A 16,714-nucleotide genomic window follows, 5' to 3' on the forward strand; every position below is an offset into this window, starting at 1 on the left:
GCAGAAAACCGAACCCTCGGTGTCCCAAAATCTACATACCTTTCCCGAACCTACCTAGACCGAATCACCCTCCCAGCCGAGTCCCTGTACCCTCATAACCTCTTGAGAAGTCGCTGGAGACGCCGCCTATTCGAGCTTCATCCCCTTGGGAATAAGCAACGGACAAGGAGAGCGTCAAGCGGCGAAATTGGCACAACAACGGCACTGGGAAGGCACACAATTGATTCAATTGGTTTGTAGGCATAGCTGCAAATAGCCTGCAAGGCTTTGGGGGTCGTTGGTAGTGAACGGGTAAGGGGTGTTAGGGCGTTGACGTGACAACAAGCAGCATTTGCGCCGGTGAATGGATGGGCCATGGGTTGAAAATTGGCTTAAATGCTAACGTTTATCAATTTCAGGAAGTTTGTAGGCAGTCTCGTCACGAAAAAAGGGGAGGTGATTGCCGATACAAGGCAAAGGACAATATCGTAGTGGGTCAGGCTTCGAATTGGGAGGTAAAGGACATTGCCAGGTTGCAATTGACCTCCGAGGGCGGCGAATGGGGAGATTGGTATGGGAGGATAGAGATCTAGTGGGATCAGGGTAGTTTCACATACGCAAGGTAGGTCTTGGCGCTGATATTGCGGTGGCATAGCAGAGAAGTTGATATCACGTGAGTAGCGAAGTTCCAATCAACGAGCTCATCCAACCCCAGAGAGTGTCTATATATCGAATTGCTCCGCTCATATTTGTCTTATGGAACTCATGCGGGCATGTGACACTCGCGTTGGAACGGGCTGGGTACTTGTCGGCGCATGAAATTTTACATCACGTGAGCGTGACAATCGTCGGGCTTGTCACTGCGAAGCTCCTCACTTTCTTTCCTAACGTGATCCTACAATCAACAGGGCTCTGGAACTTAAAGTCTGTCTCAGTATTGGGATGGTTCTGTCAACGCTAGGGCGCTGAGGCTAATGTCACGTGAGTGGCAGTCTCCAGCCTACTCACCAAAATCGTAAAGACAGATCTACTTTTCTCCTCCTCCTAGACTTGAGTTCGTCGTAGTAGGATGTGACGTGATTGCTTGAAATATCACATGAATTGACATGACCTCTTGAGATATATGATCTAGCCCCGAGTGGAGCTAGTCGATCCCCACAATCACCCCAAAGTTCTCCACCACGGCAATTCCGGTTTGCAATGGCTCGATAATAGCCAGATTCATGCCTTACCATAGTTCCTTGCCCCGAAATAAGCCAAAATCCCAGATTCCCATGGCTCCATCCGGCTGGAACCTCCTCAAATCATGGTGTCCCTTACATCCGCTCCGAATTTAGCACAGTTTAATACTTTCGCCAATTGCTTCCTCTAATGGTTTTTCTTTTACTTAATTACCCTTCGCTCGACAATCGAGTATTTAGACACCATCCCATCCGCCTTTCTCAATGCTCTAGTCTCACCTGCAATCCTCTCACACTTCCCAAATCAAGTTTAGACGACGCAAGTAATAGAGCCTGTCAATCCATCTATCCCGCTTCGCATCCCTTATCTTCTTGAAACCCCCGCCGCAAATACGCCATGAGGACTCGCCAAAGTATCTTCAAGAGCCTGGCAAAAAGTGTCGGAAAGTTTACATGCAACGTCGTGTTCTGGACAATCGGCGCCTGCTGCATCTGGTGGATGCTCCCCTATGTCCTAATTGACGAACTGCACGACGATGACCGGACTATGCGGCCCGAGAATTATGACCGCTACAACAACCCGAAGGCCAAAATGGACAAAGACGCAAGGAATCGCAGGCGCCAGTGACGCAGCCGCAACATTTTCTCAACCTCTGGTTCTTACGGTATATGCTTCTGACTGCCCTCGATACGCCACGTCTTGCCTCCGATCTCTACCGACCCGACGCTTGGATACGGCACCCTGAACCTGAACTCCGTGAGAGGCGTCGTGAGTTTGCGCACTGGAGCGAGGATACGGCCTTCATCCGCCGCAAGCCTTTGAAGCCAGAAGTCGCTCCACCAGTCACACAACGTCAAATCAACGCAAAGAGAACGCAACCCCTGCATCCCTGCGATTACTCTCCACACACGGTGCCAATCGCGTTCATCATCAGGGCCGTCGTCGCCCTCGGCAATCGGTGCCGTCTCGAGGGAGACACTCCAGGGGGAGTACTGGAAGTTTAGCGAGCGGATTTGGTGGAGCCGCTGGGGAACGAGAAGGAGGGGGAGTTGCATAAGGGGCTCGGCGCCACGGAGGCAGAACGTGTTGCTGGTGTAAAGGAGGTCGATGGACTCGGTGTATCTGCAATGTAGCGTTAGCATATAGATGATTAGGGTTCTCCCGCGAATCTCAAAAGCTCGACGCGATGTCAAGTCTCAGTGAGCGTGATTTGAGTTGCCTTTTGACTAGCCGGCTTCCTTTCGATTGGGCTCCTCCTGAAAGTGTCAATCGAGCTTCCAACGTGTCCCTCAAGTCGTAGCACATCCGTGAGCACGTCCGTGCAGCATGTGCCCAGATTTATGAGCTAGTACTGTACTCACATTTGACGACAGATCAGCAAGAAGTGCAGTCGATTCAAGCCCAGCTTCCTCATCGTCCCGTGAACCTCCCCGCAAAGCAACCCCTCCTCAGCTACGCATTCGCAGCTGTAGAACCATCGATAGTACGACCCCACCAACCGAATTCCCGAGTCGCCAACGACGAGACGGAATATCTCTTGGCGAAGCTCAAAGGGCAGCTTATGCAGCAATGCTGACGCCACCTGCGGGTTCGGATCACCAATATTTGCTGATGTTGGCCTATACGGTTCGGGATTTCGAATGCGCGTCTGCCGCTCCCTCGCCGCCTCTTCGAATTCCTGCTCGATCGACTTTTTGCTTGCTTTCCCCCTTTTGCTAGGCGACCCGTACCCGAGGAAGCTCAAAAGATAAGCCGTCCAGCCTTCTTCTTCTTGTTTGTCTGATTCGATGCGCGGAGAGACCGTGCTGTACTTTTCCCAGTAGTCTGCACTATTTCTTCGACCCTCATGATAGGTGACATTTTCCCAGACTGATTTGTCGGGCGGCGAGAGCTGGATGCGGCCGATGTAGTATCGTCGCTCTTCTTTAGTTAGGCCCGGATTGTTTCGTAACCAGGTAACTGCTGGTATATTGTTCATGCCGGAGGTGGTAAAGTTGGTAGAAAAATTTGGGGTGGGATGAGGTTTTGAGCAGGCAACCTTCGTCTGGGGACCTCCGGGGGGTGGCTCGGGCGGCGCAGCATGTGGCGGTGCCGCACGTGACTATTCCGACCCAGGCCCTCTTCACGACTCGGAACACGACACTCACCGCAGCAACTCCATTGCATCTATCACCCAATATTTGTTTCTTTTTTTCATAGCTAAATAACACTAGCATTGTCCCCATCCCCGGAATCTAGTGCACGTGACCATGCAGTCTCGAATTCGCCGCACCGTAGCGCGACCCCCCCAACACATCATCTGTCCTCAACGCTCCCAAGATCGCATCTGACAGTTCTTACAGAAATTCTGGGCACGCCCGTACGGGACCACGTGACTGCCCAGAGCCGCTTGCTGTGCCGCAATCTCAATGCCCTTCGTCTCTCACCTCTTGACTTCCATCTCTACATCTTCACGAATATGGCGGACCCATTCTTCCTCCTAATCGAATCCAACAGCCAAAATAGGAAGCCGCTGGAGACGATTGGAGAAAAATTCAAGCACGGGCTACGATGCACCCTTGGCATTTGCTTCTGTGTACCTTACGTGTGCATATCTTCTTGCGGTGATTTCTAGGAGAACAAGATCAAGAGAAAGCCCGGCCGGAGAGGCTGGTGTGGCACTAGCAAAGTCGGAGCTGGCAGTCGACAGAGGTCAGAGAAACGGCCGCAGGAACGCCGAGAAGCAGCTGGCACTCATCGCGAGTTTTAGTATGAAGCACTTTTCAAGATGGATCCTCTTCTAGCTCCTCCATTGTACCCACATCGCCTTGTAAGAGAGCGCAAATTGGCTATGCTGACTGGTTCAGAGGTTAAGGCGAATCACGACGTCATTGGCCGATTGCCTTGCATTAGATTTGGTGTGGTCCGACATGCAAATCTCATGTAGCTTTTTAATAGCAACGCGAAGGGCTCCAAACGGTTTCATGAGTGCCGTTGATTAATATTCCCCTCGTCATTCAGATCTAGAGCCGCAGAAATACGACTTTGCTTTTAGGTTTCTCATGAATTCATGAAGGACCTCAAACGATGGCAACACAGATCCATAAGTTCATTTCCAAAGTCCCGAACTCAATTCGATTGCTCTAGTGCCCCTTTTGCCAGACCCATTTCGGAGCGTGGATAAGCTGCTTTCTATTCTAAATGGTACGCTTTCTCCCCAACTCTCACCACTTCTTCGGACTCCCAGGGTACCCTCATTCGGAAAGACTTTAGCGGAGTAGGTAGGGCCTTGACGGGCTCAAGAATCTCAGCCTCCCAGTCAGCGTATAGCTGCACAACGGTCTCTCTTGACATCAAGGAAGAGTCCTTATCAAGCACTAAATCAACCACAAGATGCCGCAGTCCACGCAACGCAGCAACGTTCTCCCACGTCCACTTTATGGCTCGCAAATCCTTGTCTATGATGACCACTATGGTAGTAGAGAGGTCCTCAATATCCGGATTCAGAGTATATTCTATGCGGATAGACCGGATTGCTTGACGACGCTCAGCTATGACAAATGTGACTATATTAGGGAAGGGATTGCGGTAGCCTTGCTTGATGCTTACGCAAAAGGTGTTGCTAGAGTAGAGGGATTCAGCGGCCTCGGTGTAACTATGATGGACAATCAGTTTCATATGTTGGAAGGTACACAGGGTTAGCTTGTTTAGGACTTACATTTGACAGCAGGTTAGGAGAAGAAGCATTCGCAATAGGAATGGTTCCGCTCGTTGATGCTAGGCGCACGTGCAAAATGGCTCATCTACATCTGACCAGCACTCGCGGCTTCCAACCTCCTTAGTCACAAAACCCCAGACATGAATTGCCGAGCCACCCAGAGCATATTCGGAGATCTTTCGGCGGAGCTCGAGGGGTAGCTTTTGGAGAAGTGATGACTGTGACTGGCCAACTGGCATACCAATGCGTGGTGGTAGGAGGCGAGCTGCGCGAGCTGCGAGTTGGATCTGCTTTTCTTCATCTTCTGCCGCCTTCCTCCTCCTCTGGCCTGGCCATTGGTATAGAATGAAGCACGGGTAGTAGAGGAAGCTGACGATCAGCTGGAAGATTTCGGATGGACTCATGATGGCGATGTTTTGTGAGTTGAACAAACTTACGTTCAAGCAGGACGCAAGCGGTTCAAAGTCAGACAACATGGCCGCTAATGATGCACCTTCACTTTCAGGAAACGAGAGTGTTGCGCGAACATGTGGCGTTCACGTGACCTTCGCCACGCGCCAATTGCCCAGGCGCTGTGCCGCACGCAACCCCTCCATCACTGATCCCGACACCTTTGCGAAAGAACCACGTCGACACAACATCTTTGACCATGGGTGGGAGGAACGTCCTGAGGTCAGCAGGCGCTGCCATTTGCAATGCAGCTGGATTCTGCGTGGGTGCGTGTATAGTCATACTCGTTCTTGGCTTTATCGCCGTGAGAGACTCGCTGGAACGTCGAAAGAGAAAAAAGCAACACTGCGATCGCTTTCAGAAGCGATGCGAAGAGTTAGCTATTGTGCCCCCGTTACTCCAGCCTCGGCCACCGAGGAAGCGCAGATTGACATCGCCGTTGGTGGACGAAGCAGCCGGAGATCAGCAAACCGACGCCCAATCTGACTCGATTTTCTTTTGTAGCTTAAGTTTAGAGCTACGCATAATCGTCTACGAGATGGTGTTAACTGGCAGAATATTCCACGTCGAAATCGAGAACGAGGATCTCGACCCTCGCATGTCCGCATTCGAGTGCAGGAAACTCCGCAATCCTGTTTCCCACAGTCATCCATGCTGGACGCATGACCACGAAGCCAAAGGTGAGCCTAACAGCCTACTCTCACTGCTTCTATGCTGCCGGCGAGCGTACGTATACCATCCCCGGAAATTCAAGCTTGATATCCTGAGTAACGGTTTCATCTGTGCAAGTATTCAGAGTCAATCAAAATCCTTTACTCCAATACGTTCGACTTTCGGGATCGAAGAGAATTTCTCAAAATACCTCGCGTACTCATACCAGCAAGATTCAACGCCATACGCTCTTTGAAGCTCGCCTACTGCATGGATGCGGACCGTACCTTTGGCGGTCAATGGGACTTCCCATTTCCGCTTTGGGAAGTCCTTGCATCGATGGAGGGACTTCGATTCGTTCACGTTACGTTCTTCATTTCTATATCTCACAAAGCATACTGGCTACGGTTTCAAGACCACTATCTGCAGCCTTTGCGAGACGCGGGCATTCGTGCATATGTAACATTGGTCATGCCGTTTCCTGATTGCCCCCCTGCAAATATGGACACTTCCAACTTTAAGATCGTCATCCCCAAGAGCTCTATGGTGGGATTTGGAGGACTTAAAACGCCATTGCTCGGCAGCTTCATATAGACGAATCCTGGTGTACGCTTAGAATGTCCGCTAGTAAGGCATCGTTGCTGAAGACTTCGACACTGATCATGTCACTTCATCGATGACAGTACACAAGCATCATTGTTCAAACCTCAACCTGCAACAAAGTTCGAATTGCTATGAGTCAAGAAAAGCCAAAACCGTTCCACCCCGACGGCCCCAGCTAACAGCATCAGCTCGTCGTGCCATTTAAGGACTGCGCTGTACCTGACATGGGAAGCTCTAATTTCCGAGTCGTTAGACTGGAAGAGGACGGATGTTTGAAGCTATACACGCGACCTTATCCTATTCAGTAAATGTACTGAAGCTTTCCGTATCTCTCTATTTCTCCGCCTAGATTTGGGCGCTCGATCTTTCGCATTGTAAATAGACTCTTTGTAGAAAGTCGGAAGAAGTCAACTCTTATTGAAGCACATTGTTGCAGCATTCTCCCAGATACAGAACTTTCCCTCATATCACATAGACAGTTCACGCCCTCACGCCCATGACATCCAATTTTCTACTCCTCTCCACGGTCCAGGGCACCTCACGTAGATTCCTATATCTGCAACCACAACCCCAATATTCTTCAATTCACAGTGCGTGATAGCTTGAATCATAAAAACGTAGCTGGGTCTGGCCACGAGTGGATGATCTCCCAGAATTCGGCGGTATAGCACGTGATGTGGCGTTCACGTGATCTCAGCCACACAACCCCTGTCGCATCCGTGCCGCCGGCAATCTCTAAATCAACCTCCGCTCTTCCCATCCCAGCTATCTTCTATCATTTCCAACACCAACAACATGATGGAAAGCAGAGTGTTATTTAGTATCTTTTAGACTAGCATCGTCAACCTCCTCCCGACGAAGGAAAGCCTTTGACGTGCTCCGTAATGCCGATCTTTTCCCGCCTCCGCATCGGCGCGTCAGAATCCTCGTTACCCTTTCGTCCACGCAAGACATTAAGAAAGAATAAGAAGCAGATCGAACTCCCAAGTGTAAAAGAACCAGTAAACGAATGTCTTTTCCTGCAGAGGCTGCCCTTGGAACTCCGACAAGAGATCTATCGCCTAGTCCTAGGCGACGCCACAATGCATCTGGACTACTCCCCGTACAGATGTTTTTCAAGTTACGAATGTCAAGCTCCTCCCTCTTGCTTCAACGGAGACGATACATGGTGTTCTTCCCCTTGTTTCCGCAAAGATTGCGTGACGCCCCGTTGGAGCCGTGTCCCTCTTCTGCTCTCCTGTCAGCAGATGTAAGCTGATAATGCCTTCGGGCCCTCCAAAATTCACAAATGCAGACTTGGACAGTAAAGCAATGGTGAGTTGAAGCTAACACTAAATCGCAGACACTCTGAATCTGTAGACCTTCTCTACACAACCAGCAACTTCTGCCTCCTCGTCGGCGCCGCCGAAAACTCGTTCCTTGAGCTCACCAAACGCCTCTCGCCCCGAAACCTTAATAGCATTCGGTCTATTAGTATTCACTGGGCGTTCATGAATGTGATCGATGACGTTTTCAGCCTTGGCAATATCGTGCCGAACCCGTGGAAAAGAACGAATTGGGATCGGCTTTGGGAGAGTATCGCTGGCATGCAAGGTCTTCGCCACCTTGTCATCAATCTGTATGATAGTGGCAGCAAGGTTGAATGGCCGAGGGATCTAGTGGAGAAGGATCATCGAGTCTTTACGCCTTTGAAGAAAAGGACGGCGCCGTTGGAGTCGTTCAGGTTGATTATGCCGCATCAGCTGGCTGAGGAGGTGGAAGTGGGCGGGAAGGTGTACGCTGTGCAGCCCTGGTTGTCGTGAAGCGGGCGAGATTCGTGCTCAGATTGCCGCTAGAATTGAGGTGGGTAATTTTCGTCACGGTTTCATTGCATCATTTCTGCAAAAGTCCATCCATTCGGCAAAATACCATGAAATGGTAATACATATCATATCAGTAATACAATCATATAGGTGAAAGGGTGGTATATCTCTGGTATGTGATTGACCAATTGCGAAGCGTATCTTTCTATGTAAATCCTATATTAATCTAGCTCCCGTATAGAATATCCTTGCCCTATTGCTACCAGAAGTATTGCATCTCATCTAGAAGCGTACCTCGAACGTGACAACTCCACCCTCACAGTCTCCTAACTCGCGTCGGGCCCGGCTGGGTGCTCTTCTCCTGCAAGCGGCTTACTGAACTTGGGCGCGCTCTTAGCTAGCTGCGTTGGCTGGGGGTTTAAAAATGCAACTGGAATACCGGCCGGCTCCCGGGCCCAATTGGGCTGGTTACTTGCCGAGAATGTATTGATGAACGTTTCTCGGTTGTACAGGCCAGGCTGGGTTGATCGGTATCTTCGCAACTCCCCAGTTGTTGGCTTGCGGTACAGGGTGTACCGCTCTCTTGGCGTGGGAGTCGCACCTGGCCCAATCCAGTCACTAGCAGCGTCTTTTCTCCGTGTTTGCTTCAAGACGCTCCTGAGATCGCGTTCCGGGGTTTTCGGCGGCGTCCTCGGTGGCGTCGTTGGTGGAGGTCCAAACGAGTGGAGAACGTCCCTGGCCTTCGAGAGGCTTCGTTGGAGTGCATTCCCTTCTTCGGCTTCTTTGAGTTGGGCCTGGAACTTGGGCGAGTAGTAGGAGGGGTCGCGGTACCAGCTCGTATCCTCCCACCCCTCAGACCCTTCTGGTGCAGCGTACTTCCCCCGCTCGTAGGCCGGGTGATTGCGGCAGAAGAGACCGTTCTCCTGGCGGGTCTGCTTCTCCTCGCCCTTGGGCAGGACAAAGCCGACTGTTTTCGCCGTCGAGGGGTTGGTGTCGGCAGCCACGGGGTGAGGAATCTCGCCGTCTTGGTCGTACAGACTATCCACAGCCTTTCGACACATCTCCGCAGCCATCGCGGCGGTGTTGCACATCGAGACGTCAACATCCCGATGTTCCGCCTCCCAGGTTCGCTCCTTTTCCACTTGCCCGTCGCAATTGTTTACGTAATTGGCCACCCAAATACGCGCCTTCCGGATCGTCCCTCGGCGTGCCAGTTTCGCATTCTTCCCTTCGAACGGGGGTGGGAGGATTCGGAGCTTGTTGCAGAGATTGGGGACAAGCTTGACCGCAACGCAGATGGGGCAGATCTTGGCGCCTGCCGGCGACGCTGGGTGCAGGAAGTGGGGGCAGAGTCGTGCTTTCTGTACTGATCCAAGGGTTCTAGTGCCCCTGGGCAGAAACCTCATGACGGGGGTTGGGGCAGGTGCTCGCAGAGGAGTAGCACGGACAGCCTCTTTTGGTTTCGACGAATTCCAAGATTGATACTTGTTCTGGGCGTCCAGGAAGGCTACCGGGTCCAGTTGGGGGGGCGAAGGTCGGATACACACCGCTGGTTGAGCAAGGCGTGAGGATGTGGACGAATTTGATGCGTAGTCCGCTGAGTGGGTGTGGTGGTTTGAAGACTAACGCGGATCGTGGGTGTGTGGGTGGGGTGTTCCACTCGAACGGTGTGTATCTTGATGAGTGTCAGAAGTTGGATGCTCTGAGTCGGGTTTCGCAGACCGAGGAGTCTGCTGGGACGAATGATGATTCATTTGGGGCAGTGAATTCGCTGACGAAAAGGCAGGCTGATTGTATGAAAGCGCCAAGCCGGTGAAACCCCATGTTATATCGGCATTATATGTAGCCACAAGAATTCACGTTGTAGTAGAATGGTGCTTTATAATCCGTTTTCCCCTATCGGCCACACATTGTGTTGCTTGCTATCGATTTCTTTGTTGAATTGTTCGATAGTAGGGGGCTTGACAATGAGGCATCCCGACCTTTTGAAACTCGAGGAGAGGCCAGAGCCTATTGCGTATGATTAGTAGCTAAAGAGTATGTAGAAGAAGGCATCTATAATGTCGATGGCTGCAAACGGCTATGTAGGTTTGCCCCATGACTGGAAAAGTACTTCTATTAGATGAAATAGCTTTGTGATAAGAAAAAGAAAATACACTATGCAGACTCTCGCTACAGTCATGGGAGCTCTCTTATACCGCTTCCCGCGAGAAAGCCAAGATCAAATAGAGGCGCAATCATTTGCTGGATTGTTGGCAATGGTGGAATATGACTGATATCAGATTTTGGAGAAAAGGTTTGATGAGGTGTACGAGGTATAACAGGGAAATCTACATCAGTTGGTGCTATGGCCGGGAGGGGCGTAAATCTACTGGAAAATGATAAGTGAGAAAATACGGATCCTAGGGGAGTCACAATCGTTGTTCGCGAAAACGGCCATTGAAAAAACTACCCTAATGCCGTCCCACCGCTGAGATGATCGACGGTTGCTGCTCGGTTCCCTCCTGCTGAGGAGAGTAAGTCTACTATCTTCAAGCACGTTGACCTTGCTATCGAGGCTCTGTCTGAGCCATCTCTACTCCGAACATCAAAGAGTCTGAAGGCGAAGCTCGCTACCAACTACGGAGGGACCTGTTTAGAAGAGGACAACGACAAGAAGCATGGGGAATGGAGCTCTCCGAAATGGCCCTAGTGGGCTTCGATCAAAGCTCAAGCTAGGGATGAGTGGGTGCACGGCCGTGAAAACAGGGGGTGATTAGCAGCATACGGCGACAATACAAGACGAAGGTATCATGAAGTCGATCAGGAAAGCGTGGCCAGTAATCCGATCAATCTAGAGGACATTCAATCCTTAATTAGATTAAGAAAGAAATTTCCGATGGAACGAGCTATATTCAATACCGTGCCCCCCTTTACGTTTACGTTCCACTTATATCCCCTTTTCTATACCTGCCTGTTACGGCAGCATTGGCGGTACATCTAGGTGGATTAATCTGGATTAATAAACTCTCTTCATCCGTCCAATCAAGGGCCTTGAACTCCGTTGGCGGGATTACTGGCCACGTTGGATTAGGCTTGTCGTAGACCACCCTAAGGTCGACTGGTAGGACAGTCAAGCAGACGCGATCGGAAAACAAATCTATCCAGGAAAATTATCAACCCTCTGATAATACAAACGATCTCAGACTTTTGATGTTTCCAGAACCGCCGCCTAGCTCTACGCCATTGCTTTCGTGTCCCTCCTTACCCTACTTTACTGGATCATAAGCACCGGCACACGGATATTCCACTACTCAATCTTTAATCTTGCTCGCTCGATACCATTGGAAGAAGCAGCCCAGACAGTCACTAGTTAGCCAGCCAAAAGGCTGCCTGGTATCCATTCTTTCAACCTTCCTATCGTGTCTAGAGTCCTAAAAAAAATCATCAGGGCGCCCCATGCAGTGACAGGACGAATGGACGCGCGCAAAAAATCTGCAAGGTGGCTGATCATGGTTCCATGGCTAGTGTTCGTCGTTGACCATAGTTCAGGACTGCGGCTCTTTCAAAGCTTTCAACCACGCTCCAATGTTCGCGAATATTTGCGGGGCCCGCACAAGAAAACGTTGCCTCCCAACTTTTTTCTTTCTTCACACAAACACTCTCACACGACTTCAGCAAGCAACTACACCACCCCTTCACCTGCATAGCCACCGCCGCAGGACAAACCCACTCTTGCGCTTTCTTCCAGTGCATTACGGGCCGCATCCACTCTACTCGCGATGGCGGATATATTGACGAAACGTGGCATTTATTTCGAATGCGTTTTCCGCCATTCTACTCAAAGGACTTCTGTGCTAACTTGCGTAGCCCATCCAGCCAGGCCAACTCTCGACTTTACCAGCTTCTGCAGGAAACCTGTGACCAGATCCTTGATCTCGTAGTCGAAGCGCGAACCTTACACTACGCTGAAAGATGGAATCGCGAAGTCAAGTGATCCATCTGCAACCAGCTTTCCAGAAACTGCAGCTGGACGAACAGAGCACCACCTGTAGTATTGACTACCTGCACGGGATTTCTACGATACCCGGATATAGTCACTTCGCCATATACGGGCTCGGCGGCCGAATCTATTCCCCGTGTGTCAACCAAAACACCTCTTATACGGTTGAGGATACGAGGAAGCTGGCGGAGCAGATACGGGGGTTTGTGCTACGTCGTGTGCCGGACGAGACGTCTCGTGACGGCAGCGAAGGCGAAAGTAGGATCGAAGAGCAGGCGTAGATTGGTCCAGGGCTGGTTTCGAGGGTGGAGGTAGCCCTATCGGAGAGCCGTCGAGTGTGACTTTGGGTGGTCCTTTCAATCAAGCATGGTGCAAATCCGGTGAGCTGGCGAGTATTTCTTGTTTTGAGACCCCATCTTGCAATCATCACCAAGATCGCCGACGGTTACTTCAATCGACTATGAATGATTATTATAACTTCAATGATCCTCGAGCTTACCAAATATGCTTCTCGTGGCAGTGACAAGGATGAACTAGCCCCAGGACAAATGTTAAATCAAGGCCAGCCTGCAAGCAGCTTCTCCCGATAGAAGATTTCAGCCGCAAAGATAGGTCCGGTGGCCTGTTCCTGACCGATGCTTGGAATCTCGTTCGGACGGGCCTCAAATTTCTGCGTTCAGCACCTGTTCTGGGCGAAGACTTGGGCAGACAGAGCATGGAGAGGTTGGTTCAGTCTACCCCAAACACCTGATAGCCTGAATACAGATCACATTTGTGCATATACAAATGAAAGCGAGCTTTGGTGCTGCTATGCATGTCTCCCAAGCCCTCACTATCGGAACTTGCCGAGTTGGCAGTCCTCGCCGGCCCCTCTTACATGCAAATCGTACGCTACGTTGGATCCTTCTAGCACTCGTTGCTCCCCGATACGCGCGGGCCCTGCTGCCTGCTGCCTGCGCAGGTCCTGGTGATCCGGCGCGGCCACTGCCAAGCCGCTAGTAGATTTTCTCCTATAAGTAGCCCGCCCCCCACCAGTTTCTTTCGTTTCTTCGTGTGTCGCCTCGCCGTCGCCGATGGGTTGGTAAAACCTTCCCAAGTTGGGGTAGCTGAGCTCATGAATTCAGTCTACCTGGAGAGACATTGCACACTGTCTCTCCATCGAACCTCTTCGGGGGAACGTCCGGCATAATTTTTGGAACCCGCTCTTTGAGCACATCTTTTTGTCTTTTCATTGATTTTCTTGCCTTGTGCAGGAGATTGAAGAAGAGGTTTGGTGGTGAGGCCGGCGAGGTGGTTAATGTAGGTTTCTTTTGATCTACATCACTATGCATGTCCCTGTTCGACACGGTTCTCTATCGCTGATGATCATGGTATTGGTGAATTTGATGATGTCGTGATGCATCTCATGATGAAGATGGGGAGCCTGCTTGGTGGTGGAGGTGGCGCGCACAAGTGGTGATGCTAGCAGCGTTTCTAGCTAGCTCGACACCCGCAATCTTCTCAATGCCCATATCGACCTCTCTCACACTGTGTACTTCCATCCCCAGCGGCGAGATCATCTTCGTCAACCCGTCTTGTCCCAGGACACCGCCGCAAGACGCCGTCGGCGAGGTTCTCCCAAGTCATGTCCACATTTCTTCGACTACAGTGTTTTTAGCAACCTCAGCGACAGACTCATATTTCCTATTAGTTTCCGCAGTTGAAAAAGATGCCTCCGGCTTCATATTCCTGACGACTCATCCCGCCAATCAGTGCACTCCTTGCGCGAGAGTCCATCTCCAGAGTTGAATCAGTAGTGACGGTACATCCCCAGCAAATCCATCTTCGACACGATCATTTCTGATATTCGCAGTTTCCCCAGCACCGCACAGCCTTTCAAAATAAGCCGCTACACCTCCTCCATGCCATCATCGTCTCCTTCGGCGTCGTATAACCCAGCCTTGACGGCCTCGCCTGCTCGCTGAATGCCGCATGCCAGCATTCCACCCATCGCCTTTCGGCTATGCGTGGGGACATAGATGATTCAAGACGACTATACTCGAAACGCCACTCCTCAGATCATGCTCAGCTTCCCTTTGAGAATGATTCACGAGAGTGGGAGGTCCTTGGGGGCAGTCGTACTATGTTCAAGCCTTTCAACAAACCCCTTCTTGCCTCTTTGCGATATCGTACCGAATACGCGACAGAGAGAGAGCAGACAAGTCGAATGCACTATGACGCAGACTCCAGGAAGCACTGCTCAGAAGAACAGGTCGAGCCCAACAACAGCGACTTCGACTCCCTCTTCGACCTCAAATTGAGCGTGCCGCATAACCCCAGCCAGCGCGTCCAGCGCCACGCCCCGGAGAAGCATGAGAACCAGCATGCACAACACCAGAGCCGACTGATTCAAGCCACTAAGATCCAGCAACCCCCGAGCCGGTTATAACCTACCACTTAGGCCAAGTACCACCAGCGGCCGCGTTCGACCGTTGCTCAGAGCGGACACCAGCGATCATTGGACCTCCGACGACTCAAGACGCATACAATCCGCATTCACGCACTGCACATGCCGTTGCCGGCCCCGTCTGTCACGAACCAGATTGACGCAATGGAAGCAAATTGCCGCCAGATTTGCAACATGCTGCGTGCCTCCCTCGAGATCGACGGCGGATAACGGACACCTGTTGAGCGAGACCGTCAAAAACGTAGTCGGCGTCGCCGTTTGCTGTTACGGAAAACGGCGAATGGATGAGCTCTGATCCCGCGAGCTTGATATTCGACAACTCTCCCTTGGGTACTCCCCTTGTCATGAGCGCTGGCTACGCTGTCCACATCCCGGGGCTCGCTGAAGTGAGTAGCAGAGCAAAGCTTCTGGCATGACATGCTCATGATATGCTTCGTGAGCTAACAATATGTGCATAGATCGCTCCCGTCAACTTCCCCCCACAATTCTATTCGACGGAATCGCAGCAGACTTGAGTCAGAGTCGAATGTGTCGGAAGAGACATGCGCGAGGATCACCTCGACCACCCCGACTGCTCCGAACGCGCCCAAGACCGCTATCGTACCTCCTCGCGCCGAGACGACTGGAGAGACAATGAGAAGTATTGGAGAAACTCGCCTGGTATATTCGATGACGAATAGAGCTGTGGGTCTTACCAATAGCCCTTACGGGTCCGCGGTTCGACTAAACGCACGCCGATGTATGCTATCATTTTTTGATCGCAAGAAGTGCTACATCATGGCAGAAGCATCCCGAACTCTATCACTGCAGACCGGCACAGTCCTAGACCCCAAGGATGACCCTACAGCGGGGCCAGATAGTAAGGGAGATGTTTACGGCTACGACTTATGAGGGGGCAGTGTGAGAATTCGGGGGTATACGGATGATAATGATCAGGATTTGAGGTTAACTTGGACGATGCGGATGGTTTGGGACATAAGCAGTTGGGCTAGCAATCTGGAAGTATATTTGTTCTAAGGTAACAAGATTGATCTCGTGCTGTTTCTTTAATTGGGAATGAGGTATATCATGTTGACACGTCATCTAGCTCCCAACGGCACTTTCGATTCTGTACCATCAATACCTACCTTCACAGTCATATTCATCCAGCCAGCCGATCGAAACCTATACTTGATCTAGCGATCGAAGAGTTCGACATCACTACTCCGCGCTTTTTGGAAGATTGAGAGAATCCATATATCAGGGAGTCGGTTTGTCAAAACATCATTATCAAGAAGTCAATTCATCATGCATGAAGCTGCCCTTCAGATCAGGTATGATCCCGAGAAGCAACAGTCTCTCCAACACTCGTGTCCTGTAGACGCTATAGGAAATTATGAGAGGTTGTTTATTGGAAGATTAAATTATATAAAGAAGCCATAAGACGTTGCAAATGGAAACGCCGAAGCTCTTGATATTGGTGTTGATGGCGCCAATCCGCCATGCTTCTATTCAATCTATGAAGCGCTAGAGAAAGCTGACCAACCGAATATCGGACAATGCTCTCTGATTTGGATCGATGTAAGCATATCCTATCTCTCCTCTCTCTCGACATCTTAAATCAGCACTACTCCCTCTAAGCACGAACGTCTATCTTCACGGATTTCATCCGGGGGCGTACCAAATCATCATATCCGCCGTCAAAGCCGAGGATAGATCTGATTTTCACGATCTAGTCCATCCCGCGATCCCCAGCAATCCCTACATCAGAACCAGAGTTACGTGAAGCAGCCATCCGACAACGCCAGCCGACATAATAGCCGTCTTCGATCCGTAGCTCCAGAAGAGTGGTGCAAGACCAGCGAGAATCGTGCCCAACAGTACTGACAGATGGCGATAACGTGTCCTCCGGTCAATGACTACTACGGCGCCCTGTCGAGCAA

The 16,714-nt window shown here is 51.0% G+C and overlaps 5 protein-coding genes across 5 annotated transcripts; 3 read left to right on the forward strand and 2 right to left on the reverse strand.

Annotated features, from left to right (window-relative positions):
- Positions 1-4,332: 4,332 nt before the first annotated feature.
- BDZ99DRAFT_565511 (uncharacterized protein) lies at positions 4,333-5,262 on the reverse strand (the record flags this gene model as incomplete). Its single annotated transcript, XM_033727483.1, has 2 exons — positions 4,333-4,795; positions 4,928-5,262. 2 exons carry the CDS (start codon positions 5,260-5,262, stop codon positions 4,333-4,335), a joined length of 798 nt encoding a protein of 265 aa, XP_033584881.1.
- A 201-nt stretch (positions 5,263-5,463) lies between these two features.
- On the forward strand, positions 5,464-6,708 carry BDZ99DRAFT_24790 (uncharacterized protein). The gene is made up of 2 exons (XM_033713650.1): positions 5,464-5,988; positions 6,105-6,708. The coding sequence occupies exons 1-2, from the start codon at positions 5,508-5,510 to the stop codon at positions 6,551-6,553; spliced, it is 930 nt and encodes a 309-aa protein (XP_033584882.1). The 5' UTR covers positions 5,464-5,507; the 3' UTR covers positions 6,554-6,708.
- A 641-nt stretch (positions 6,709-7,349) lies between these two features.
- BDZ99DRAFT_493561 (uncharacterized protein) lies at positions 7,350-8,522 on the forward strand. Its single transcript, XM_033723246.1, has 2 exons — positions 7,350-7,811; positions 7,905-8,522. The coding sequence occupies exons 1-2, from the start codon at positions 7,447-7,449 to the stop codon at positions 8,362-8,364; spliced, it is 825 nt and encodes a 274-aa protein (XP_033584883.1). The 5' UTR covers positions 7,350-7,446; the 3' UTR covers positions 8,365-8,522.
- Positions 8,523-8,690: 168 nt separating this feature from the next.
- BDZ99DRAFT_514143 (uncharacterized protein) lies at positions 8,691-9,770 on the reverse strand (the record flags this gene model as incomplete). The annotated part of the gene is made up of 1 exon (XM_033724821.1): positions 8,691-9,770. The coding sequence occupies one exon, from the start codon at positions 9,768-9,770 to the stop codon at positions 8,691-8,693; it is 1,080 nt and encodes a 359-aa protein (XP_033584884.1).
- A 4,578-nt stretch (positions 9,771-14,348) lies between these two features.
- BDZ99DRAFT_514144 (uncharacterized protein) lies at positions 14,349-15,683 on the forward strand (the record flags this gene model as incomplete). The annotated part of the gene is made up of 2 exons (XM_033724822.1): positions 14,349-14,767; positions 15,251-15,683. 2 exons carry the CDS (start codon positions 14,349-14,351, stop codon positions 15,681-15,683), a joined length of 852 nt encoding a protein of 283 aa, XP_033584885.1.
- Between the last annotated feature and the right edge of the window lie 1,031 nt (positions 15,684-16,714).

Source organism: Mytilinidion resinicola (genome assembly GCF_010093595.1).
Source record: "Mytilinidion resinicola strain CBS 304.34 unplaced genomic scaffold BDZ99scaffold_1, whole genome shotgun sequence".
In the NCBI taxonomy this organism is placed as follows: Eukaryota; Fungi; Ascomycota; class Dothideomycetes; order Mytilinidiales; family Mytilinidiaceae; genus Mytilinidion; species Mytilinidion resinicola.

Bases quoted from the DNA above. Each gene is read 5' to 3' on its own strand.
- BDZ99DRAFT_24790 (XM_033713650.1), top strand. From the start codon at position 5,508: ATGGGTGGGAGGAACGTCCTGAGGTCAGCAGGCGCTGCCATTTGCAAT. The intron at 5,989-6,104 runs GTGAGCCTAACA...GCAAGTATTCAG, and splicing joins GCATGACCACGAAGCCAAAG to AGTCAATCAAAATCCTTTAC.
- BDZ99DRAFT_493561 (XM_033723246.1), top strand. From the start codon at position 7,447: ATGCCGATCTTTTCCCGCCTCCGCATCGGCGCGTCAGAATCCTCGTTA. The intron at 7,812-7,904 runs GTAAGCTGATAA...ACTAAATCGCAG, and splicing joins CTGCTCTCCTGTCAGCAGAT to ACACTCTGAATCTGTAGACC.